At 39.0% G+C, this 27,009-nt stretch overlaps 1 protein-coding gene and 1 long non-coding RNA gene across 4 annotated transcripts in view; one reads left to right on the top strand and one right to left on the bottom strand.

Moving 5' to 3' along the window:
* EML4 (EMAP like 4) overlaps nt 1-18,451 on the bottom strand; it is a 148,832-nt gene extending 130,381 nt beyond the window's left edge. For both annotated transcript variants that reach the window (XM_069583487.1, XM_069583484.1), the window contains exon 1: nt 18,065-18,451. In XM_069583487.1, the coding sequence (XP_069439588.1) occupies nt 18,065-18,089 (25 nt within the window). In that variant the 5' untranslated portion in view covers nt 18,090-18,451. The remainder of the gene's footprint in view (nt 1-18,064) is intronic.
* A 9-nt stretch (nt 18,452-18,460) lies between these two features.
* Nucleotides 18,461-21,972, top strand: LOC138437013 (uncharacterized). Of its 2 annotated transcripts, none has more exons than XR_011255725.1 (4): nt 18,461-18,584; nt 19,331-19,440; nt 20,707-20,785; nt 21,559-21,972. It is a non-coding gene; the product is annotated as an uncharacterized lncRNA (long non-coding RNA). The 2 variants fall into 2 exon arrangements; XR_011255726.1 differs by having other exon boundaries at nt 18,485-18,584; nt 19,954-20,785.
* The last annotated feature ends 5,037 nt before the right edge of the window (nt 21,973-27,009 follow it).

A 27,009-nucleotide genomic window follows, 5' to 3' on the forward strand; every position in this document is an offset into this window, starting at 1 on the left:
TAAACTATCCCTCTTAAATATTACAGTTTCCTCATTTATAAAATATGAATATCAGTGCCTGCTCTAATTCTTAAAATCATCAGTGAATCAAGAGATTGTGTTCTTGAAAGTAATTTTAAAAAGTAAACTCTGAAATCTAAATATAAAATGTTAACAACAATCACTGAATTATGTAATTTTATGTCAGTGTACAAAGTTTTAAAGTTAAATTTATTTCCTCTAAACTATTTTTCAAAAATAAAAAATTTAATTGAAGCCTTTACAGCTATAGTAATCAGACAGTATGGTATTTACTTAATGATAAACATAGCCATCTATGGAACAGAATACAGAGTCCAAAAATAGACGGACACATATGCAGTCTATTGATTTTCAGCAAAGGTGCCAAGGCAATTCAAAGGAAAAGGGCTAATTTTTTCAACAAATGTTGCTGGAACAAAGGGGTCTCAGTGTGCAAATAAATGAACCTTGATTCATACCTCATACCATATGTAAAAACTAATTCTAAAAGGATCACAAACCTAAAATAAAAGTAAAAACTATAAACTTATACAAGAAAATAGAAGAGAAATTGTGACATAACACGCAATATATATAACTGATTTCTGCCCCCAGTTCCTGGCATAGAATTTCTGAAATCCTTGGAATTTTCTGAGTAAAGAGATGTGAAGAGCCCCTTTCAACCATATTTGAGTTGATGTTAAAGAGGTAACTTTTGGAAGATGGAGGCTGGTTGCCAGAGGAACCAACTTCTTGATTAGACAGTTTGAACTTTCAGTTCCACCCCTTGACCTCCGGGGAGGGAAGAAGGACTGGAAATTTGAGCTCAGCCACACTGGCCAATGACTTAATCAATCACGCCTATATACCGGAGCCTTCGTTAAAACCCTAAATGATGGGGTTCAGAGAGCTTGCAGGTACATGACCACTTCAAGGTGGCTGCTGGGAGAGTGACATGCCCAGAGAGGGCACTGACGCTCCATATGCCTCCTAAGAACCTTGTCCAATGCATCTCTTCCATCTGGGTACTCCTGCATTGTATCCTTTATAATAAACCAGTAACAGGAAGTAAAGTGCTTTCCTGAGTTCTATAAGGCATTCTAACATACTATCAGACCCAAGAAGGGGCATAGGAATCTCCCATTTATAAGTGGTCAGTCAGAAGTATCTGAGGTCTGAACTTGTAGTTGATATCTGGAGAAGGAAGGCACTCATGAGGGACTGACTCTTTAACCTATAGGATCTGCATTAATTTCAGGAAGTCAGTGGTGTGGAAAATCCACACATTTGGTGTCAGAAGTGTTGTGAGCAGACAGTTTTCTTTTAGAATCTTTGTGATCTTGGGTTAGGTAAAGATTTCTTAATGGGACATAAAACGTACTATAAAAGACAAACTTTATCCTAGTAAACTGATAAATTGGATTTCATCAAAATAAACTTCCACTCTTCAAAAGGCACTGTTAAGCAAATGAAAAGTTAAATTGCAAAGTGGAAGAAAATATTTGCAAATCACATAACTGATAAAGGACTTGCATCCATAGTATACAGAGAACTCTCAAAGTCTAATAATAAGATAATCAACCCATTTTTTAAAAAAATGAGCACCAGACAGGCAAATCTATAGTCAGAAGGCAGATTAGTGGCTGCAGGGCCGTGGAGAGCCAAAGTTCCAATGTTCACAGCAGCTGTCTGTATTCATAATAGCCAAAAACTGGTAACAACTGAAACGGCCATCCTCTGGTGAATGGATAAACTAACTCTGGTATATTCACACGATAAAATCCGATTCAGCAATAAAAAGGAATAAATTACTGACACATGCAGCACAGATGAATCCCAAAAGTATACTAAGTGAAAAGCACAAAAGACCACAGATTTTAAGATTCCAGTTATATGATATTTTAGGAAAAGCAGAATATAGGGAAAGACAGCAAATCAGTGGTTGCCAGAAACAGGGTGGAGGGAAAGGACTGACTGCAAGGTGATATAGGAACTTCGGGGGGAACTTTTTTGGTGTAATAGAGATGGTTTATACCTTGATCGTGGTAGTGGATACACAACTATATGAATTTTGGAAGACCCACTATACACTTGAAATTGGCATAATTTATCACAGGTAAAGCACAGCTCCCAGGTGGCGCTAGCGCTAAAGAACCTGCCTGCCAATGCAGGAGACATAAGAGACCAGGTTTGATCCCAAGGTCAGGAAGATCCCCTGGAGAAGGGCCTGGAAATCCTCTCCAGTATTCCTGCCTGGAGAATCCCACAGACAGGGGAGCCTAGGAGGCTACAGTCCATAGGACTGCAAAGAGTCAGACATGACTGAAACAATTTAGTGCACACACACACACACACACACACACAGCTGAATAAAGCTGATTTTAAAAATTTGAATTCTCAAAACTACTCTGTAGTTTTCTTTGTCACTAAGATCAAACTAAGATCAAGATATGATAATGAGGTGTTTGGTGATGTTTTAAAACAAATGACTGAGAATTTGCTATCAAGAATGCACTGTATTTGATAGCAAAAATACCAGACAAATTCCTAAAGGAACAGAATACACTCAGTTTTAAAGAAGTCCAATGAAGTTTGGCAAAAAAGAAGATTGGCTCATCCAGGGTTACACAAAATACCAGTGCTGAGAAGCAGGAACAAGTTAATAAGTAGGAAAAGAAAACAATTCATAAAACCTTACTCTAAAGACACTTTCTCATGCAACTCTTAGGAATATGTCGTTATCTGTTGGTTTTCAAATTCCCTAATTTTCCTGAGGGTATATGTCAAACCCATCAACATATTATATGTGTAATATATAATATAATAAATTATGGCATAAGAAACAAGGTAGCAAGAAATGAGGCAAGAAAAGGGATAGTGAGAGAATGAATCCACCTATGATTCCCCAAAAAGAGCTAAGAATGGCAAAGTAAGTTGGAGCCAAGTGGCCCAAGCCAAGAGTTCATCTCATAGAAGCTGAAAATGATAAAAAGCTTTTAGGCCAGAAAGTGACAATAAAACATTCTGGTGGCCATATGCAAGTTAAATGAGAGCAGGAAAGATCAAATGTGAAGTCACTAATTTCCAGACATGAAAACAGTTGCCTATAGTGTGTCAGAACACTTAAAACTATACCAACGCTTTTCAAACTACTGAAACAACTTCTTTGTTGTTGCTGTGACATAGTCACACCCCCGTGAGTTCCATCCAAAACACATCTAACATCACCTTATGGGTACTACTACTAAACGACTGTTCAGAACACAGCATAGAACCCAAACTGCTTTAAGTACCAAAGTAGGTGTTAAAGTCCGGAAAGAAGGAGGGCCAGAAGGTAAAAGAGGTGACCTCACCCTGGCCACACAACCCACTGCTTGCCTCCACTCTCACTACCACCCACAGACAGCTGTCTGGAGAGCTCCACAGCATCCTGGGAATCCTCCTTAGGAACTGAATAGGGGTCCCGAATCCAGGTTGCCAAACAGTGATCTACAGTAACTAACCTAGAGGAAGCAAATGATTTTAGAGAAATATGATCAAATTTTTCCACAAGAAAAAAATATTACAATTCAAGGGAATATATATCCAAACATATAAAAGTACTATAGTAAACAATGAAACTTTAAATATGAAACAAAAAAATTAAGAGTCTGAGTATGGACATCTAAGAAGTGCATATACTATTCAAAACTGTCATATGATCAGATACAGTGACTAAGATGCTCAATGATAGTAGACAAGCACAGTCAATATTTTACCTATATGTTTTTGCATTCCCCAAGATTACTTTTCTCTAAGCTTATCTCACAAAACCAAAGACCACACAAGCTCTATCACCATCTATTATATGAAAAAAAGGACACTATGTTTATAATAGATAATGCAGGAATCATATCCTGAGTGAATAATTAAATGGAAACTGTTTACTGTCTATCTCCCTTCACTACAGTCTATGCTTTAGTAGGAATTTTTGTTTCTTTTCTTCACTGATATATTCCTAGTATGAAAACAATTCCTGGCACATGGCACTTGGTGAATAAATATTTGCTCAATTATTAGATTTTCATACTAGCAGCAATAGTTCATTTCAGTCACCAAAAGTCTAACAGATACTACTATAATCACCACCCTCATATGTAGGGTTGTAATAACAAGTTCAGTTTTACTCAATCTAGTTAAAAGTTACCCGAGAGTATTTTTTTTTTAACTGACGTTAACAGTCTTCTTTGCCATTTAGTTATTAGTTTAGGGAAAGCATCTGACATGCTTCCTAATTCACAGCTGAAAAAATGCTAGTGCCTCTGCTCTGCTGCTTCCTTTCAAAAAGTTAGCCATGTGAAACCAAATTTCTTGAGAGGTAGTCCATACACTACTGCCTCAATGATTATTTCCTACAGCAAGTATATCGAAGACCACAGACTTAATCACAGGACTCATACTCCAACAAAGCACAGAAAGAGCAAGTATCTCAGGAAAGCACCACTTACACAGATAACAGAGAGGATAGAAGTTACTGAATCACTGACTTAAGTTAGGACGACACCAGGAGAGCGAAGCTGACAATGGTCTCTGCATAGGATGAAAACGGCAACCAAAGTGAGCTCTGCTGGTAGTTTATCATCTTCTCAAGTATATGGGAGCAGGAAGAAAAAAAAGTAAATGCCATTCCTTTAAGCCATTTTCACGAGCTGGGAAGGCTACTGTGACCTTCTCACACCCAAAACTAAGCAAGCATTTGAATAAAACAGAAAAGGCTGGAAGGCGGAAGTTTAAGGTAGCCTTCCTTGGTTTCCAAAGCTTCCCATACTTCACCATCACAATTCTTGTTACCCTGTATTTTAAAAGCCAACATCATAAGCTCCATAAGAACTATGTTTATAGCTGGAAGAGTGCTGAGCACATACCAAGCATTCAATAAATATTTCCTGAATAAATACTGCCTGAATCCCCCACAGAATTATAAGCTTCATGAGAGCAGGGATTTCGAGAGTCTCATTCACCAATTTCCCACTGCACTTAGCACAGAGTGTGACCCAAAGAAGCTAATCAAAAGCTATTTACTTAATGAATGTGTTTATGACCAGGAAACACACGCAAATAAGTGGCCTATATGAGACTCAAACCTATAACCTTAGCCCCATTACAGTATGCATTAATGAACCAAAATAAGGAGTTTCACAGTGTGTGTATAATCATTAAATTTCACTCAAGAATACTCACAAAGATTTCAAGAAAAGAAGTCAAAAACGGGTTACTTTCCTGGCCATTCTCTTTATTCTAAACTTTGTTCCCCAATATGTTACATCTTATATGATCCACAATAATAGATCCTAAAAAATCAAGAAAATATTGTTTGTGCCAAAAAAAAAATCCTCACTAATTATAATTGGAGAGGATTAAAAAAATAAGATGAATGCCAAGAGGCACTCAAAGCAGTCAAAGAAAGTCAAAGGCTATGCCCCAACTAAACTGAAAACAGGATATCCTCCAAAGTTTAAAAAAAAAAATCTCCCACTCATCAACAGAAGTCAGTTATGGCACTTTTCTGGAACAAATGCCTCAAAGAAAAACACAAACAAATTTTGTCATTTTCTCTGACATGTCACTTAAAAATCACCATAAGAAGTTACATAAAAGAGTGAAAAATGACTTAAGGAAAAAAAAAGTCAGGTATCAAAACTAAACAGTTAAAAAAAAAAAACTAAACAGTTTTGTTTTACAACAGCAAGTCATCTCAACTTTAGGAAGTCATCCATTCTGAAAAGTCAGAAAAGGTACATTCTCTGGAAAAAATTTTTTAAAAGGAAAAGAAGTACATTCTTATTATGGAATATGACAAATATTGATATAGCATAATTTGACTCTCAAGATACTAACAGCTCATTAACTCAGAGATTTAGCCTAAAAGAAAAACAAAAGAAACAAAAGATAACCTTAAAAACGAGGATATAGGGAACATAAGTGGTCTACGATTTAAAACATGTACACATCAAGTTTATAAACTAAAAGCGCAGGTATTTTATTAAAGGCCTCATTCAGAAGGCTTCAGTGGTGGCTCAGTGGTAAAGAATCAGCCCGCCAATGCAGGAGACACGGGTTTGCTCTGAGATCCAGAGATCCCACAAGCCGAGAGGCAACTAAACTCGCAAGCCACAACTCTTAAGCCTGTGCTCCAGAGCTGGGAAGCCACAGCTGAAGCCCACATGCCCAGAGCCCACGCTGCACAACCAGAGAAGCCACAGCAGTGAGCAGCCCGCACGCTGCAGCTCGGGGAAAGCCTGTGCGGCAACAGAGACTCAGCACCGCCGAAAACTAAGAAATAAATAAAACTGTTGGGGGAAAAATAAAAGTGGACCCTTAGGGTGAGAAGATGCAGTTTATCATTTTATCCTGAGGAACATCTGACATTATTTAGTCACATATTACCAATATTAGTAATATTTATTAGGTATGATTCTGTCCCTGTAAGTGCTATACCATATAATTTCAAAAGGCACAAGTCGTGATTCCTGGGTTCTTTTTTGAGACCCGAAACAACCCTTATATAAGTCAAAACAGCTTTTTCTGGCTTCCTAGTCTACAGCAAATTTAAAATTGGAAATCAAAAAAAAGGATGGATTAGAAACAATAACCAATCTAGTAACAACAAGCCACCTCTAGAGCCTAGAGTACCATTTTCTACCAAAAGGAACCACAACTTCTTAGAATAACAGTTGACTGTAAAAATGGAGCAGGAAGTATAAGTGTAAAGTCTGAGCATCTTATCAGAAAGCAATGAAGCTGACAAAGCACCAGGATCAGGACTCAAGAAGCAATGTGAAAATGCTCTGACAGGTCAAAACAGGAAAATCTAAGCACCAAAATTTCGAAGAGTAATGGCAGCAGATCAAAATACATCAAATAAATAAAAATCTGTAAGTGTCTATTAAAGGACAGACAAAACAAAGAAGCTTAAAAAAAACAAAAGATACAATCTGTACTCATGTTAATTTAACTACAGGAAGAAAGGTCTAGTTTCTTTAGTAAACTAGGGGGAAAAAAGGGAAGGAAAATATACATTATAGATTAAAAGAGACATAGCAACCAAATGCAATGTATGATCCTGTTTAAACCCTGATTTAAACAAACCACTGAAAAATGACACTACTGTCAGGATTTTCCTGGTGTTAAGACTCTGAGCTTCCAACGCAGGGGGCATAGGTTGGATCCCTGGTTGGGGAACTAAGATCCCATATGCCTCACAGTGCAATTCCCATCCCCAGAAGAAATTACTGTCAAACTGTAGGTCTAATAATAAGAGAAGAGTCATCTTTCAAGATATATAAACTCAAATATTACGGGTGAGACGCTTTAACATATAAAAACAGAGCAAAGGGTAACGCACACCAACACTAAATGGCAAGAGCAAGGAGGGCAGTTGTAACTGGTCAGTGTCATTTGGTGTATGGAGGAAACAGCTGTACACAAACAGCTCTCAGAAGCACCACCGTATCACAGCACAGAATCACGTCGAATGCTCATCACAACCATCAGTCATCTAGAATACGTTAAATTATGTTCTATATACACAGCTTAAGCAGATCAGATGTCCAAACAATGGAATATGATCCATTAAAGTTTATATTTATACTCTCTGAGAAGGAAAGATGATCACAATATTTAAAGGGGAAAAAAATGGTTGACTTTGCTGCTTAACTATATTCTCTTTCACCCCAAACACACACACCACATAACAGTATCTCGCTCTCAATAATTACTGATTATTTAAATATAGAAACATAATAGTAACAAACGCCCTGTATGGCTTCCCACTTACAGCAAATTCCTTCAAACTAACCTATATGAATGGTCTAGTCCATGTGCTCATCGTAATTTTTAAGTGTAAGATATGCTGCTAGATGGTTCCAAAATTACAAAAACCATGAAGAATGTGCATCGATATATAAGCAATAATGGATTATAACCCACTGGAAAAGAAATAAGACAGCTGATTCCATACAGATATATTAAGTAAACCAGCAACGTGAAGGTCTGATGAGGAACGGAATATTTACAAAATTTCAAAGCACCTCTTACAAAATACTAATTACAAAGGTTTTAGAAAAAGTAACTTTACAATGGAAAGGCCTGGCAGACCCCACCCTAATCAAAGGGTCAAAATGGACGTCATCGGTAATGGGACAAATCAAAACTGTGTGCCACCTGATAGGATGCAATGAGACAAACACAGCTCACCTCTGTGACTTCTGTGCCAAAGATACAGAACTTGAATCCAGTCAGGAGGAAACATCACACTTAAGGACATTCTACAAAACACACGGCCTATTATCTTGCAGAGCATCGAGTTTATGAAACCCAAGGAAAGACGAACTGCTCCAGATTCAAAGGGACTGAAGAGACATGAAAACTACCGGTAAATACATTTGATTCTGAACTGGTTATTCACTAAAAAAGACATTATTAAAACAATTAGCAAAACATGAATGGGTTTGAGGGTGACACAGCAGCAACATATCAATATTCATTTCCTGATTCTCCTCACTGTAGTACGGTTATGTAGGAGAATGTCCTTGTTTATAGGAGACATACACTTGAATGTTAGCAAGTGTCAGGGCATCATTTTAACAACTTAATTCTCAAATTACTACAAGCACAAAGATACCCCAGCATCTCCTGGGCAAGCTGCAGCAGTCCCCAACTTTCTGGGGGGACCAATTTTCTGGAAGACAATTTTTCCATGGACCTGGGGTGGGAGAGATGATTTGGGGATGATTTAAGCACATTTACATTCACTGTGCACTTTATTACTTTTTTTTTTTTTTTACTTATTTGGCCATGCCAGGTCTCAGCTGTGGCATGCGGGATCTAGTTCCCACTGCATCCGGAGTACAGAGTGTTACCCACTGGACCACCAGGGAAGTCCTTGCACTTTATTTCTTTCTAGTCTAATGTTGTCACTGATCTGACAGAAGGTACCAGTGAGCAGCCCAGAGTTTGGGGATCCCTGAGAGAAAGGCTGTGAACACAGCCTATAGGGGCCAGGTTTTACCTGAAACAAGCTAGGCATAAGGCAGGGCTGAGGCTTTTTACCTGACACACCACTCAGTGAGTATACAGATCATCTGGAACGCAAGCCGATGGCAAGATCATCCCATTTTTTCAAGAGAAACCAAAGATGCAGATTTTTATGTGAAATTTCCCAGTTTTTAACACACTCAAAAAGGCCAAACAAAACATGTCTGCTGACTAAATTTGAACCGCAGCTGCCTCTGGCCCAGAGACATGCTTCTCAAACCGAGGCCTAGGGATAAAGGGAAACCACATGATATACATGGAACACATTCTTGGAGCCACAGTTTTATCCCAAGAGTTCGCCTGGAATTTTCTGGGAGAGGAGATATTTCTTTACTTTTAAAATTCTATATTATGGAGTTTAATGCAAAGTCGTATGATTTTAAAACTTTTCATTTAAAAATAATTTCAAACTTACAGAAAAGCTGTAAGAACAAGAACAGTACAAAACACCTGTACAGTTTTACTGTTAATTCATTTACTGTTAACATTTTATTCATCTGCATTATTGCACAGGAGCATCCTTCCACCCTCCCTCCTCCTAATACAAACACAAATACATATACACATAAATACAGCTGTGTATGTATATGTGTGTGTGTGTATATAACATATATACCTATTTTTTCTGAACCATTTGAGAGTAGTTATGTATCATGGCCCTTTATTCCTAAGAAAAAGTTCAGCGTGTATTTCCTAAGAATATAAATATTATTTTCTATAACCTTAGGTTACCAACTTTAGAAAGTTCAACACTGACACCATACCTTTATGTTACCTACCACCTATAATCCAATTTTGCCAAGTGATCCAATAATATCCTTTACAGCATCTTCCCCTCTAATACAAGATCTATTCTAGGATCAGGTACCACGAGGAGATGTCATGTCTCTTCAGTATCCTTTAATCTGAAACACTTCCACAGCCTTTCTTTGTCTTTGTAACATTAACATTAAAGAGTACAGTCTCCCACCTACCCTTTTATAAAACAGGATGTTCCCCAATTGAAGTCCAATATGGCCTCATGATTACATCCAGGTTATGCATTCCTCACTGGAGAACTACCTAAGTGATGTGCTCTTTGCAGGGCATCATATTCAGAGGCACACAATGTCCACTGGTGCTATTTATTTTGATCATGCACTCAAGGTGTTGTCTGATTTCATCACTGTATAAAGCTACTATTTTTTCTCCTTCTAACTAATATGCAATGTATGGAGAGATATTTAAGACCATGCAAACATTCTGTGGAAAACTCTTAGAAAGATGGGAATACCAGACCACCTTACCTGCCTCTTGAGAAATCTGTATGCAGGTCAAGAAGCAACAGTTAGAACTGGACATGGAACAACAGACTGGTTCCAAATACGGAAAGGAGTACATCAAGGCTGTACACGTCACCCTGCTTATTTAACTTATATGCAGAGTACATCATGCAAAATGCTGGGCTGGATGAAGCACAAGCTGGAATCAAGATTGCCAGGAGAAATATCAATAACCTCAGATATGCAGATGACACCACCCTTACGGCAGAAAGTGAAGAACTAAAGAGCCTCTTGATGAAAGTGAGAGTGAAAAAGTAATCTTAAAACTCAACATTCAGAAAACTAAGATCATGGCATCTGGTCCCATCACTTCATGGCAAATAAATGGGAAAACAATGGCAACAGTGAGAGACTTTATTTTGGCGGCTCCAAAATCACTGCAGATGGTGACTGCAGCCATGAAATTAAAAAACACTTGCTCCTTGGAAGAAAAACCATGACCAGCCTAGACAGCATATTAAAAAGCAGAGACTACTCTGCCAACAAAGGTCTGTCTAGTCAAAACTGGTTTTTCCAGTAGTCATGTATGGATGTGAGAGTTGGACTATAAAGAAAGCTGAGGGCTGAAGAATTGATGCTTTTGAACTGTGGTGTTGGAGAAGACTCTTGAGTCCCTTGGACTGCAAGGAGATCAAACCAGTCAATCCTAAAGGAAATCAGTCCTGAATATTCATCAGAAGGGCTGATGCTGAAGCTGAAACTTCAATACTTTGGCCACATGATGCGAAGGACTGACTCATCGGGAAAGACTCTGATGCTGGGAAAGATTGAAGCTGGAAGGAGAAGGGGACGACAGAGGATGAGATGGCTGGATGGCATCACTGACTCTATGGACATGAGTTTGAGTAAGCTCTAGGAGTTGGTGATGGACAGGGAAGCCTGGCGTGCTGTAGTCCATGGGGTCACAAAGAGTCAGACATGACTGAGTGAGTGAATTGAACTGAAACATTCTGCTCCTCATCAAAAATGTCCCATAGATTTAGCATGTATCAATGATTCCTGTCTCAACTAACCTTTATTAAAATGGTTGCAAAATAATCACATGAATATTTAAGTAGATAACTTCTGGCTATACTCCTAGATCCCTAAGGTATACACACTTGGTGTCCTTGACCTTAGGAGCTCTACAGGGCAATGGTTTGAGTGCAAGACTAGAATAATCAGGTATAGCTTCCAGAAAAAGACAAGTGTACCTGAGCCATGCCTTAAAGATTGGATAGATTCTGAAAAGCTAATGAAATGGAGAGACAGTCAAGACACAAACAAATCCATCAGGAAAGCTGAAAAAAAACCCAATATGGTGAATCCTTCTGCAAAGTAAGTATAATACCCTAGCTTATCAGTTTTATAAAACCACATTTCTACATATGGAGTTTGCCTGAACTGATTCTAGAACTAAAGACATACTTCTGCTGCTACTGATGATAACTATGGTATAATCACTATATTTAGAGTCAAAAGTTGGACATGACTGAGTGACTGAATTGAAAAACTTTTCAGAAACAGCACAATTCATTTTAACTCTTACTTCTGATTGTTCATCCACATTTTCATATATGTCAGCCGTAGCGCCTTGTCTTTCAAAGATAGGGAGTAACAGCCATTAAAAACATATCTTTCATCTGAATTGTGACCCCCCCATAAAATAAATTTTATTCTGCAATCTAAGGCAAACATATTTATATGAAATTGAGAGTTTCTTGAAGCAATATCACGCAAAGCACTAATATTTTATAATCTTTTTTTCCTTTCCGTCTCTTTCTCATTTTTTAAAAATTCATCTTGACCCTCAATAAACTGACTTCTAAATCCTTAATAAGTGATTCACAAAACCTCCACTTGAAAAACACTACCCTAGAACCTGAGATACAGTTCTTTATTAAATTTTCAACAAAGTTGGGAGAAAGTTTTCATTTATTTCAGGTGAAATAAGAACCAAAAAAAAACAAGAACATAAAGAGTTATTTAATTTTTTTAAGGATTCTACTCTGACATTGTGTATGGTAATTTTTTGGTCTTCAAGTTATCATTTTTTTAAGAAATGATGGTAAGAGTCAAGGTTGTATGTTGCCAGTTATATACTGGTTCCCTAGTAATTTCCCCCCAATTTCACAGGATCATGAAATCACCCCTGCTCTGCTATGAGATTTCAAAAACACATGAGTGTCAGCCTTTCAGTAGGTTTATAATCTGGTTGTATAAATAAGACTTACAGTAATTTTAGGACTTGTAATAATTACTTCTACCTTTTGAGAAGAAATATTCTGTGGTAAGTGCCCTAAAAAACGTTCCTGTGTTAAAAGTTCAAGGGTGGGTACTATGAGTTGGGAATGAAAGAGAACAAAGAAGAGAGTTCAGAAAAGAAACAATATCTGAGTTGGGCCTTGAAGGGTACTTCAAGACAGAACAGACACAGGGATGAAAAACTGCCAATCAAATATGGGGAAAAGAAATAGGTCATTTAGGCCAGATCATGTTAAGACAGTAGAAATTGATAATGGAGGATCTTGACAGCAAGGCTAAGGTGCTTGAATTTAGTCATTGAGGCAATGAGGCAATCTGGAAAAGGTCCTCCCTCTCCCACCCCTTACAAAACAAATTATAGACAAATAGAGATTCTTGAGGCTAGGCAATAACGCAAACACAGAAACATAAGGCCTTCAACTGCGGTGTCAGAAAAGGAAAGTATGGGATGTGAAAAGGTGACAAGAATTGATAAGTCTTAGAAGAGATTTTAATGTGGTAGGCAAAAATGGCCAAGAGTCAAACATTTTAAGGCTGGGTGATACTTACAGCGAAAAATTAAGAAGTTGATTTAGAGGAAGAACAGTTCATATCCAAGTACATTAGAATAGACATGCAAGTGGGTTATGAAGAGTCAGTAATAGCATAAGGAAAAGAACACTGGGTCCCATCAAAAAAATCTGAGTTCAAGTGAAAAAAATGGTTAGAATCTGATGAGAAAACCAGAATGCAAAATTATATCTATAGTATAATTTTAACTGTGTATAAAAAGCACAGGAAAACACTAAAAACGTGTACATCAACATGTTAACGTCAGCTGAATACAAATATACTAGGAATAAATTTTTTTTTTCCGTCATTTGTATTCTCATTGGATACAAACCTTACAAATCAGGCTCTGCACCCCCACACCAGAAAAAGGAAGGGAAAAGAAAAATCTGGATTTGAAGTCTTTTCAAAAAACTGCAAACTCCTTGAACTTTATTTTCTTCATCTAAAAATGGGGAAATAATTTCTTCTCTCTCAAGGTTAGTGTGTAGATTAAATGAGATGAAGTTTTGTAAACTATAAAACAATATGCAAAGGTAAGGCATTATACCAGTCTATGACAGCTACAGCTATAGGACAAGATATCACACACAGACGTAAAAATATATTACAGATTTGGGAAGTAGATTATCTCCTTAAACTTTAAAAAAGCTTTAGAATCCATCTATTTTTGAATCAAAATGTTACTGCAATATTTCTTATAAACAAACACTGAGGTTTTACATGCTATATATATATATATAAATATCCTATATATATAATTAATACATTACTTGTCTTACATGCTATTGAAACTTAAATACAAAGCAAAAAAACAGCTCGTAGTTATCATTCCCTAATATTTAGACTTCTAAATAAGTTATTTAGTGGTTTGAAAAAGCCACGCTCTATTGAGGATAATTTCAGTAATCTCCAAATGTCATCTCTTAGAAGTTATGTGCTTGATACACAGCATTGCCTTCTAAATGGTGCCTTCCCCTTCAACTCCCACTTCTGGTCCTTTACTTAGGATTAAATACCTCTAGATACCTATTGAAAACCAGATAGTAAGCTCCTGAAGGGCAAGAAGCATGTCATAAAATGGGTACATGTTAAGAAATACTCTAACTCATGTTATAGATGCTGTAGTAACCATTGAAGAGTTACTACTCATGTCATATTATAATGTAAACCCACTTCAAGCCCTTCAAGAAACAGCCATTAAAGAAATTAAAAGCTAAGGAAAAATTCCACAAGTAATGTTACTACATGAGAAACACTTTTATATGAATCAAGAATACTTGATTAATATTTAAAAATCTTACACTACACTGTTCCTTTAAGAAAGCAAGAGTATATATGAGATAAGAAATGATAAGTTCTAATATTATGTTAAAAATTGTTTTTTTCATGTATCTGATAAACTGAAGCATATTATTACTGCACTGAAGAATGTTACATTTCTCATACTAACCCCATAATTTAATTCATTACAATTTTTCTTTAAAAAGTTTGGGAGTTTTGTTTTTAATCTTTGGAGCAGAAAAAGTTAAAACTGATGTGGTTAACAATATGCTTTCTTTAAGGTATAAACGCTGACTAAACCTGAGGCTATTTCCAAGACAAGTTTTAAAATTAAAACCTTTATTATGAAAAAGAGATGCTGAAGAAACTAGGCATGAAACGCACCTAACTTATGCCTTATGAAAATCAGCACGAAAAGCTCTGTCCACAGTTTGCCACTTCTGCACACAGACCTGAAATTTAAAATGTTTACTATATACATGTTTTGTACGGGTATGTGTGTATTTTCATATATACTGATTTGGAGGCAGGACATTAAGACAATTAATTAGTGAGTATTTCCCCCTCACTAATTAAAAAAAAAAATTGTTGCTAGCGTGCTGCTTTTTTGTATTACAATAATTTGTGAACTAAAAGATACTATGCTTAAAGGAAAAAGTACAAACACCTGCCAGTCCAACTGCCGGAAATTCATCAGCTGCAGAGAATAAAAGCATCCTTTCCTTGTTTTAAATGTATCGACAAAACAAAAGAAATACAACAGGTATACAATTTCAATATGGCACATATAACACAGACTAGCATCTAATATTCCTCTCAATGATTTCAAAATCATTACACAGTTTTAATTGCCATTAGACATCTCAGAAAATGCACTTAAGTGTTTTCCTTATCTAAACACTCAACAATCAATGGTAGTCTGAATTTTTGTTTTCACTTAACAAAATGATGCATCATAACATTCCCTTAAATAATCAGCTTTTCTAGAATCAGTTTACAAAGCACTCAGCTTTTCTGCTTATAAAAACGTAGTTTTCTTTATTTTCAAGAAGTCATACAGTATATAAAATGACACATACACTTCCTTGAGAATAAATACTTTAATACTCATGACCCCAGAAGAAGTTCACATGTTTTGAATTCTTGTTTGGTTAAAAAAAGTTTTTAAACATCTACTAGAATACAAGAGCTTGCCTTTACATTCATGGCTCTCTTGAAGGTAAAATAAAGATCAGCGTAACTCCAAGTACTAGACTAACGAACTGAAGGGAATAGAAACAAGCGATTTGGCTAGAGTTGGGTAAAACTATGCTTAAAGACTACCAGTAAAATATACCAGCTTTACCCTTCCCCCACTCCCACTCCTTTAAGGTTTCAATTAAGATGGGGCCTAGTTTTACTCTTTCAAAGGGGGACAGAAAGAGAAAGCACAAATCTCCTCCTGAGAAGTATCTTCATCAGGAGCAGCTCCAAAAATACTGCCAGGAACCATTTCTTTCCCTCCCAGCTGACATAGGTTCCTCTCTTTAAATATAAGCATCTCTTCTGCTCCTGATCAACATCGTACTTAAAGAAGGGAAAAGTCTCAAGGTGTCACCCAAGGGTGGTACCAAATGAATAAAAAAACTTAATACAAAATTTAACATCACAGTCAGTTATAACATTCTTTACGAAAAGTGGGAGCCCCAACTAAAACTTCTCTTTCAGTCTCTCCTACCAGTTACCTTATGAACAGTGTAAGAAGGGATAGATGTTTAAAAACGCATATCCACTTTCAAAATAAACTTAAGTGCACCCAATTAGTGAGAATGACTCCCACAAAACGCTTACAGAAGATGAAGTTTTGGCAAGCCTTCGAAGTCCACAAACCAACAGCCAGAAGTAAAAGCTGATTCTAATTTGAGCAGTGATCCCACCATTCCTACAGGCTGAGGAGCCAGCAGAGCAGATACCTCAGCCGCACAACATCCCCCAACACTCAGTTTCTTGCCCAAGTATATGTCACCTCTTTGTGAACATAAAGGACAAGTCTTTCAGTCCAATATGATTAGGGAATAAATCCAGACACAGGCATATGGCTTTAAATAAAGGGGGGGGGGGGCGGGGCAGTGAAAAGCTGATACCTCTTTAAAAGGAGCCCAAGAATGAAACAACTTCACAATGAATGGAATTATAAGACATCAAAGGTTAGATAATGGACAACAGGTGCCTTTGGGGAGGAAAGAGTAACACTCAGTTGCCTCCTATTTTAGGATTTCCACTCTCTAGTGTGTGTTTCCCAAAGAAAGTATGTGTTTTTCCCAAATAAAGTCGTAGCCAAAATTACGGTTTTTACTATTTAATACCTATAGTAGGTCCACTGTTCTTAAATATACTTTTTTATATTAAAAAAAAGTTGATCTCAACATGTATGAATAAACTATGGCCTATGGCCGGCCCATGCGTTGATCCATGAACACTAACCAACTAGGAATTTATTATCAAGAAACGAAAAGAAAAGCGTCAAATACTCAATATACCAATCCAGGAGCAGGTATCACATAACTGCCTTATCAGCCAAAGCAGAAACTGTTTCTCTCACCATCATAACAGTTGAGCTCAATCTTTACAGTAACCAAATTCCAAGAGCCTCAAAGAATAGTATTTCCAGACACAGATTATATGGCTGTGAGTACCAGCCACGAGTTCTGATTCTCTTAACCAGTTACAAAATTTACTACCTTTATTCGGGTGAAAGGGAACACTGCAACAATACTTCAGCCTACTTCCCTTTCTCCATTCCACAAAGACAACATATTCCAAAAATGGAGAATCCTTTCTTTCCCTGACAGAGGCCCCCTTTCCTATGGATTCATGGGGCAGGATTACTTCTCCCCAGCATGCTTGCAGAGCCAGCACGCAGACTTCTGCGTTCACTCCCCTCTTAAAGAGGGTCCCCCAACACAGAAGCACCTCTTCCTTTCCTGTATTAGGCAAATGATGCTTCAGCGCTACTGGATCTCTCCACCACTACGAAACGTTCAGCGAAGCGGAGGGAGTGAGGGGGAGTTGTCAGTTACCCCGAGAGATACTTAAAAGACGACTCCAAATTTAAAGTGAAGGCTTGAGGAGGAGGGAGGGAATGGGGGTCCCTTCCCTAAAAGGGAGCCTGTGCGTGGGTAAGGGATGTCCCCACCCTGAAAGAGAGCTCGGTATGTAAGACGGGGGAGGAGTGTTGTACCCAGAAGAGATTCAGGTTTGAGAAAGAGGTGTCCTAATCTTGAAGGTGGGGGGAGCCGTGAGTGTATGGCGGGGGGGCGCAACAGCTTTAGGGCGGCCTCTATGAAAGAAGAGGTTCCCACTTCAGGGAAGAAGCGCCCCGCACTGCCGGGGACGCTGGGAGGAAAGGAGGGTCTTGCTGAGGAGGGCTGGCTTGGGGGAGGGGTTCCGAGTTCACCGGAGCCCGGAGAGGGGCGGCAGGCTCGAGGGAAACATGTGCAGTTAACTGCTGCCATCCCGAGGGGCAGGGTGGAGAGCAGGCCCGGGCTGCGTGTGCAGGGAACAAGGTTCCCACCCTGCGCAGGAGAGGAAGGACTCCCAGCCGCACTCACCGAGGCTGCCGGCGAAACCGTCCATCTTGCGGGGAAAGCGCCGCGCTCCGGGCTCAGCGGGGCGGGCACTTCATTCAGCGGACCGACTAGGGTGGTCGACGCTGAGCCTGACCCGCTCGCTCTCTCGGACGCGCGTCTCGGCTCCCGCCTCCGTAGTCCGTCGGCCCGTGCGCCCCGGGGCAGTCAGCCGCGGCCGCCGGGACCACTTCCCCGTCAGGTTGAGAGCCGCGCCGCTCCGCCGCCTGCCCTGCCTCCGTCCCAGACAGCAGCCGTGAGCGCCGCGCCGCGTCCCGCCCCCGCGCCCGCGCGCAGTGGTAGCCCCGCCCCCGCGCACGCTGTCACGCTTCCGACCCCGCCTCCCACGTGACGACCCGGAGGCGGGGTCTCGCGGACCCTTCCCTCTCACCTTGCCTTAGCCTCGGATTCCGCCCGCCTCGCGGGGCACGGGTGCCTGCGCTTGCGCGGTGGACTGCCTAAGGGCCCAGGATTTGGGACTTGAAACTGGTTCCGAGGAAGTAGGGTAAGGGGAGACCTCCAGCCTGGGATACTCAGGAACTTCCAAGGATTCCTTCCTCCGCAGCACCTAGGGAGTCCAGAGAGACCCTTCAAAGCTCAAATCTGGAGCTCCTCTGACAGGAGATGGCCACCTTGAAGTGCCTTAGCACAGTAAAGAGGCAACCAAGTCGGGGGAGGAATCCAGTCTTCGCGGGTTCTTCCTTTGTCCCAGTAGGGTGAGGGACAGAGATGAGGGTGAGTCTTCTTGACTAGCTCAAGGCCATTACTCCACAGCCCAAGGCCCACAGCAGGACAGGGCCCAGGATGTTCCAGAAGCAAGGAATGTTAGTACTGGACAGGACCCAAGCGTTCATCTTGCCTCCGCTTCAGGGAGGACACTGAGCCTTAGAAAAGACATAACCTGTGCAAGGTCAGGAGAAGGAAATGGCAACCCACTCCAGTATTCTTGCCTAGAGAATCCCTTGGACAGAGGAGCCTGGTGGGCTGCTGTCCATAGGGTCGCACAGAGTCAGACACGACTGAAGCGACTTAGCATGCATGCATGCGTTGGAGAAGGAAATGGCAACCCACTCCAGTGTTCTTGCCTAGAGAATCCCAGGGACGGGGGAGCCTGGTGGGCTGCCGTCTATGGGGTCGCACAGAGTCGGGCACGACTGAAGCGACTTAGCAGCAGCAGCAGCAGCGCAAGGTCACGGAACCTGGTAAAAGCAGAACTAGAACTAATTCCCCCCTCCTGTTGTTTTCCACCAGGGATGCAAAGCCACCCCTGACAGGACAAATCATAGGATTGCCTACTAGGGAAGTGTAACAAAGGGTTGAAGTAATCCTGAGTCCAGGCCCAATTCCATGTGACTCAAGAGGTGAGTGATCAAGTCACTAAACTCACTTGGGCCTCATTGTATTCAATTGTAAATGGAAGACTGGACAGGTAAGCAAAACATCGAAACCTTCTTTTTCATCCTCACTCCCACACACCTGTATTCTCCATCCTTCTAAAGACCTTCCAGTGGTTTCCCAAGTCCCTCTTGGGACTACGTTGTGTGGATCAGGGGACTAGTTACAGAGGAGAAATATAAGGTATCCAGGAACTAAACTGATCTGTACAATAATAAAAAGCTGGCTTAGAAGAGATTAAGAGTGATTTTTACAGCCTTTCCTGATGCCTCAGGGGTAAATAATCTGCTTGCCAATGTAGGAGACTCAGGTTCCATCCCTGAGTCTGGAAGATCCCCTGCAGAAGGAAATGGCAACCCACTCTAGTATTCTTGCCTGGGAAACACCATGGACAGTAGAGCCTGAAGGGCTACAGTCCACAGGATGGCAAGAGTCAGACATGACTTAACAACTAAACAACAACCAGTCCTTTTGGTCAGTTGCAGGAGAGAGGAAGATAAGAAAGAAGATGAGAAAGATGAAATAGCAACTGTCATAATGAGAGGAACTTGGAGGAACTGGATGGTTGAAAGGACTGTTTAAACATTTTGTCAAAGTCTTTTAGTATACTTTTCACCTTTGACATCTCTTTAAAATTCTTCCCTGAAAGTCTAAATTACTTTAAATTTCTTTTTTGGATATCAGACCTGTGTGTCCCTGAATGCTATGGGGGAAAGGGCCATAAAGCAGCCAAGATAAATTCAGGTTACAGTCAAAATGGTGTCTGAGGTTTTCTCTTTCTTCGAAATTATTTACCCAGTGTTTCCTTTGCTATGGGCATTTTCATATCTGTATAATTCTGTTAAGTCTTAATTGCTTAATATTTGAGACATGCTTACTTCTGACAGCTGCTCTTCTATGCCTGTATGCAAAACTTTCTGCTTTAAGTCAATTAAAAGAATAAGAACTTGTATACTGGTATATATACACATTTAAAAAAACTTTAATTTTGAAATAACTGTAGATTCATATGTACTTGTTAGAATATCCTTTACCCAGGTTCTTACAAAACTATAGTACAATATCACAACCAAGATATTGATACTGATACAGTGGAGATACAAAACATTTGTATCATTTCCACGAGCATGAGGATCCAAACTATCTTTTATAAACACACCCATTTTCCTCTTGGTACCATCTGCTCCTTCACTCCTGGCAACCACTAATCTGTAATCCATTTCTATAAATAGGTCATTTCAATGGAATCATGTAATATGTAATGATTTGGGATTGGCTTTTCTCAGCATAATTCTCTGGAGGTTTATCCAGGTAATTTGTGAGTATTAAGAGTTTGCTGTTTTTATTGCTGAAAATTCCATGGTTGGGATTGTCACTGTTTGACCATTCATCTGTTGAAGGCATTTGGGATGCTTCCAATTTGGGGCTGTTATATAGAGAGAGTTGCTATTAATGTTCATGTACACGTATTTTTTTGTGAACATATTTTTCATTTCTCTGGGATAAATACCCAGGAATTGGATTATTTGGTTGAATGGTAGCTGTGCATTCCATTTTTTTAAGAAACTGCTAAATTAAAAAAATAATAATCATTTTTTCTCCCAGTTTTATTGAGATATAATTGATATACAGCAAGTAAATGTATATTTTTAATTCAGAGAAGGATCCAAGTTTTGTGGGGGCCTGACACATTTACTGTTTATGGGGCCATTTTAACAAAAACTAATATAGGGACTTCCCTGGTGGTCCAGTGGTTAAGACTCTGCACTTCCAATACAAGGGATGCAAGTACAGTCCCTGATTGGGGAACTAAGATCCCTCATGCCGTGTGATACAGACCAAAAAAAAAAAAAAGCTAATACAAACCATACAGATAAAAAATTAGGTTAAATCAAGTATTTATTTAGACGAAGAAAAGTAATCACAATAGATTATACATTTTAAGAAGACTGCAAATACCATAAACATTATAAAATGGAGAAATGTGACATCTAATTAAATGTCCAATGCACGTTTACTAAATGTCTTGGTTGTATATTCTTTGATTACCTCTTCATATGACAATGACTGTTTTTCCTTAATAGGTGTTATTTACTGCAATCCTGTCATATGAGCCTGTTACATGATCCTGCTATATGGGAACCTGCTATATAGGTTTTGTACCCAAGTACTTTCTATTTGTATGCCTGACCTCATTTCAATGTCACAGTAAACCTGTAAGATCAGTGTTATGAATAGGACAGTGATTTTTAAATAATTTTTTAATAGAGAGGACAAAAGAAATGGAGTTTTTCCTCTGGCATCATTGTTCATCAATCAGTCTTTATTATGGACAGCTGAGATGCATAAAAAACCATCTGACACATATCAAACAGGCTGTAATACTGCTGCAGGAATTCTGATTGATCCCATTTAATGTGATTACCCTTTAAAAAAACAAGAAAAGAAATGTATGATGAATTAAAAATAAAACACTGCGTTATTGAGTATATTTCTAACAGAAGAGAACTTCCATTTTGGTTTGACATCAATGATAACCAGATTCTCCACTTAACAGTTTGTACATGTCTGATGATTAGAAGAATTTCCCCTGGACTAGCTTCTGGCTCTTTATGTTTCAAATCTTATTTCTCCCACACTACCCACATACTTCCAGTGCCAGCCATGTGTTAATACCACATTATGACCTCTAGCCCTGTAACCTCATGACAGGATGCCAAGTGAATCAGTGCAAAGGGCCATAGATTCCATCCTGGAATCTGTTGCTAAACAAGGAAAGCCAGCAATAACTGAATTAAATGGGACTGTAACCCATGTAAGTATGTTTCATTAAGCCCAAAATTAAATGTATCCCCTATTCAGCTTTCCATTAGCCAGATACGCAGAATATCCAGGGTCACTCCAACACAAACTGACATGAAGGGAAATGTGATGAAGGAGAGGGTGCAGTGGAAAGACACTTTCTGGAGCCTTGGCCAGAGATCCTTAGAGCTTAAGTTTCATTAATTTCTTGATAAATCTGTCTCTGCTTTCTGTTTTGTTGTTTTTGTTCCCCTACCAGGGAGGGACTGAACCCGAACCCTTGGCAGTGAGAGTGGAGAGCCCTAACTACTGAACCAGCAGGGAATTCCTCTGCCTCTGTTTTAGTTACTTACATTTTTACAAAAGAAATTCATGCTTATCCTAATTAGTAAAGTCAACCAGAAGTTTATTAAAAGCAAACAAACAGGACAGAAAAATGAAATAAATGCTTATTCAGAAGGAGAACAAATAAGAGGAGAAATATAGTAGTCACTTATAGTTCACTTATCCACAGCAATTCCAGAATTACCATGAAGGGGTAAGCAAAGTTCTTTGTTTAAATCTTACTCATGTTTCCAAGGAATTCCCTTATCTACTCCATGGTCCCTGGCTTTGCTGCTCTACAGAAAAAGGGTGTTGGGGAATACACCTTCCTTAGAGTCTGCTCAGCTCACTTCCTACTGGTGCTAGCATGAAATCTAAAGGTTACTTTCAACTCAAATAATCAAAGGATTTCTTTAAGAACATGATTCCCTCAAAAACTTGGTAGGCTTTTGATCTGTTTGCTTCCAGTCAGCAACGTGTGCCAGTAACCACACCCAAAGTTCTTTCCTATACTTAATTTTCAAGCATGATTTCTGTCTTTGTTTTCCTTCCTTGGTTCCTCTCTCTCAATTTAATGGGGGCTGTCTTCAAGCCATTAGACTTGGATGGGAAGACCACACTCTTAATCAGATCTTTGCCATTGAAGTCTTCGGGCTTTGTTACTCATTGGTTCCTCTCTCTCAATTTAATGGGGGCTGTCTTCAAGCCATTAGACTTGGATGGGAAGACCACACTCTTAATCAGATCTTTGCCATTGAAGTCTTCGGGCTTTGTTACTCACAGGTTTTTAATATTTTGTTTCCTATTTTAGTGTCAAGAAGTAGTCAGCTTTATAATCTTTCATCCCCCAAATTTCTGGACCTCTAACTCCATTGCTGCTCCTGTTGCTGCTGCTAAGTCGCTTCAGTTGTGTCCGACTCTGTGCGACCCCATAGACGGCAGCCCACCAGGCTCACCCCTCGCTGGGATTCTCCAGGCAAGAACACTGGAGTGGGTTGCCATTTCCTTCTCCAATGCATGAAAGTGAAAAGTGAAAGTGAAGTCGCTCAGTCATGTCGGACTCTTAGTGACTCCATGGACTGTAGCCCCCCAGGCTCCTCCATCCATGCGATTTTCCAGGCAAGAGTACTTTCCTGCTTAAAAAAATGGCCAGTTCTTGCTTGAGCTTTTCTCTTTGTTCTAATGCTTTACTAAAGTTAGCGAATAGTAGACAACACACACTACCAACTCTCTTTCCAAAAACTTCTTGTAGAGCTGTATAGGCAAGTAATGTGCTACCTTTTAAGTTGTCACAAGCAACAGTTGTAGCAAATCTTTTGTGATGACATAACAAACTCTCAAGTATACTGCCCTCTGATATCTGTTTCCACACCATCCCTACTCAGTTACAAATTCAAAATCATGTATTTTAGATTTTTTTTTCCTTATAGCAGCATGCAACTTCAAGGTTTCATCTTCTGTATTAGTCAAGATAAGCTGACTGTTATTAAAAACAATTCCAAAATTTCAGTTGGCTTAAACTAATATTTTTTGTTTACTCATCACTATCCAGTACAGATCATCAGGGACTCTGCTCCACGAAGCCATTCAAGGATCCAGGTTTCTTCTATGTTAAGTCCACTCTTTTCAGCCGCCAAATAGGGGTAGTGGTGGAAGAACAGGGAGAGTCAATCAGGAAAATTTATGGTCCAGACATGGAAGTATGAATCTCACATTCATCCACACTCTATAGTCTGGAATTAGTTGCATGACCACAGTTAACCTTAAGGAAGACTAGGAAATAGTGTTCATGTAACTAGAAGGAAAAGAGAAACATTTTGGTAACAATGACCCAGATAGTTTCTCCCATATTCCTCTTCATCAGAGTTAGAAGTTTTCATTTCCTTAAATGATTATTCAATTAGTACCTTACCCATTAGGTTGTACACTACAAGAAAGACTTTTAGAAAATAGGAGAGAGTGTATCCCAGTGCTTGAGAGTGCAGACCCTGGGGTCACATTGCCTAGATTGAAATCCCAGCTCCACCACTTACTAGCTATGTAACACTGGACAAATTACTTAACCTCTCTGTCCCTCAGGTTTTTCATCTGTAAAGCGAGGATAATACTACTTCTACTCCTAGAGTTGTTGAGGGAATGCAATGAGAGAGTACATTAAGAACCCTTAGAACAGGGCCCCATATGTTGCAAGAACTTGGTAAGTGTTAGTTGCTGCTGTTATTAAAAGTGGGCTTGCACTGTGTCTGCTTTTATTCACCATTATATATTGAGTGCCTATTACAGACTAGCTGTTCAATAAATATTTACTGAATATTAAACAAACATAGAACTCTGAAAACTAGTCAATCTGAAAACATTATTTCAACAACCACTGCCTAATTGTTTTAAAGCAGCCAGTATTAATTTGTCTGTTTTATATTTATCAAATTAGATCTTGAAAAGTCTAAAACTACCATAATAAAATAGAAGATTTAATGTAAATCCCTCAAAGTGAAAATGTAGCTGTATATTATCATCAAACACACATAAAAATTCAAATATACTTAACAGTTACCAATTATTGGGTGGTTATTTGGACCATGAACTCTAACAGAGGGTTTCCCAGGTAGCTCAGTGTTAAAGAATCTGCTTGCCAATGCAAGAGACTAGGGTTCGATCCCTGGGTTGGGAAGATCCCCTGGAGAAGATATAGCAACCCACTCCAGTATTCCTGCCTGGGAAATCCTGTGGACAGAGGAGTCTGGTGGTCTACAGTCCATGGGGTCGAAAAAGCGTCAGACACAACTGAGTGGGTAAAAACAACTCTAGCAAAAGATTTATCTTTCAATTATTTTCAATACAGAGCTCCTCTGACCCCTCAGTTTGAGCCCTTTAAGGGTAATTTAATTCAATAGCAGAAGTAAAAATAAGCAGCATTTTTCAGGAGCTCAATTATGGCAAAAGGCTAAATACAGTTATCAAATAATAAAAATTAAAAACATTTTCTTCATACACAGAACCTTGACTCTGTGTTTTATTACGTTCCCTTCTCCGTCAAAATGAGGTTACTATGGGAGGGGATTCTGAATACTTGTGAAGCCACACAACACCTATTGTCAATGCCCTGACCTAAGATTTGAAGAAAAATAAAACATACCTATAATGGTTTCTTTGTTATGCTCTCATTAGCTAGATGGCCTTGAAAGGTAACTAGAAACTTTGGTTTCTTGACATTCTCTCCCTCAGACATTTTTTAAGTGACCTCAAGAGCAATTAAGTTTGTTTGTTTGCTTTTTAAGTATGCTGGGCTTTTCTCTCCTTTTATTTCACTGTCTTAATGTTTTGTTTTGTTTTTTTTTAACTAAATGCTATGGTCATGGAATTGTGTAGATTATATAAATCTATAGTACACATAAGCATAAGTACACACACAAAAAAATGGCTTTTTTCTTTGGCTTTCAGAATCAGAAATTAACAATATCTGAGTGGAGGGAAAAAGAGTTCTTTTAATTCTTTGTTTCTATAATATGTTTAACATAAGCAGTGTATGGAAGGGTTCCAAGATCTGTCAGAGGCTAAATGGCGATGTTGTTCTAGCTTCTAACCGTGAAGAATGCCTAGGGATAACTTTCAAATTATTCCAAAAGAACAAAATAGAAAGCCCAGAGATAAATCCACGCACCTAAGGACACCTTTGACAAAAGAGGAAAGAATATACAATGGAGAAAAGACAATCTCTTTAACAAGTGGTGCTGGGAAAACTGGTCAACCACTTGTAAAAGAATGAAACTAGATCACTTTCTAACACCGTACACAAAAATAAACTCAAAATGGATTAAAGATCTAAATGTAAGACCAGAAACTATAAAACTCCTAGAGGAAAACATAGGCAAAACACTCTCCAAGATAAATCACAACAGGATCCTCTATGACCCACCTCCCAGAGTAATGGAAATAAAAGCAAAAATAAACAAATGGGACTTAATTAAACTTAAAAGCTTTTGCACAACGATGGAAACTATAAGCAAGGTGAAAAGACAGCCTTCAGAATGGGAGAAAATAATAGCAAATGAAGCAACTGACAAAGAATTAATCTCAAAAATATACAAGCAACTCCTGCAGCTCAAGTCCAGAAAAATAAACGACCCAATCAAAAAATGGGCCAAAGAACTAAACAGACATTTCGCCAGAGAAGACATACAGATGGCTAACAAACACATGAAAAGATGCTCAACATCACTCAGTATCAGAGAAATGCAAATCAAAACCACAGTGAGGTACCATCGCACGCCTGTCAGAATGGCTGTGATCCAAAAGTCTACAAACAATAAATGCTGGAGAGGGTGTGGAGAAAAGAGAACTCTTTTACACTGTTGGTGGGAATGCAAACTAGTACAGCCACTATGGAGAACAGTGTGGAGATTCCTTAA

The sequence above is a fragment of the Ovis canadensis genome, chromosome 3, assembly GCF_042477335.2.
Source record: "Ovis canadensis isolate MfBH-ARS-UI-01 breed Bighorn chromosome 3, ARS-UI_OviCan_v2, whole genome shotgun sequence".
NCBI classification, from domain to species: Eukaryota; Metazoa; Chordata; class Mammalia; order Artiodactyla; family Bovidae; genus Ovis; species Ovis canadensis.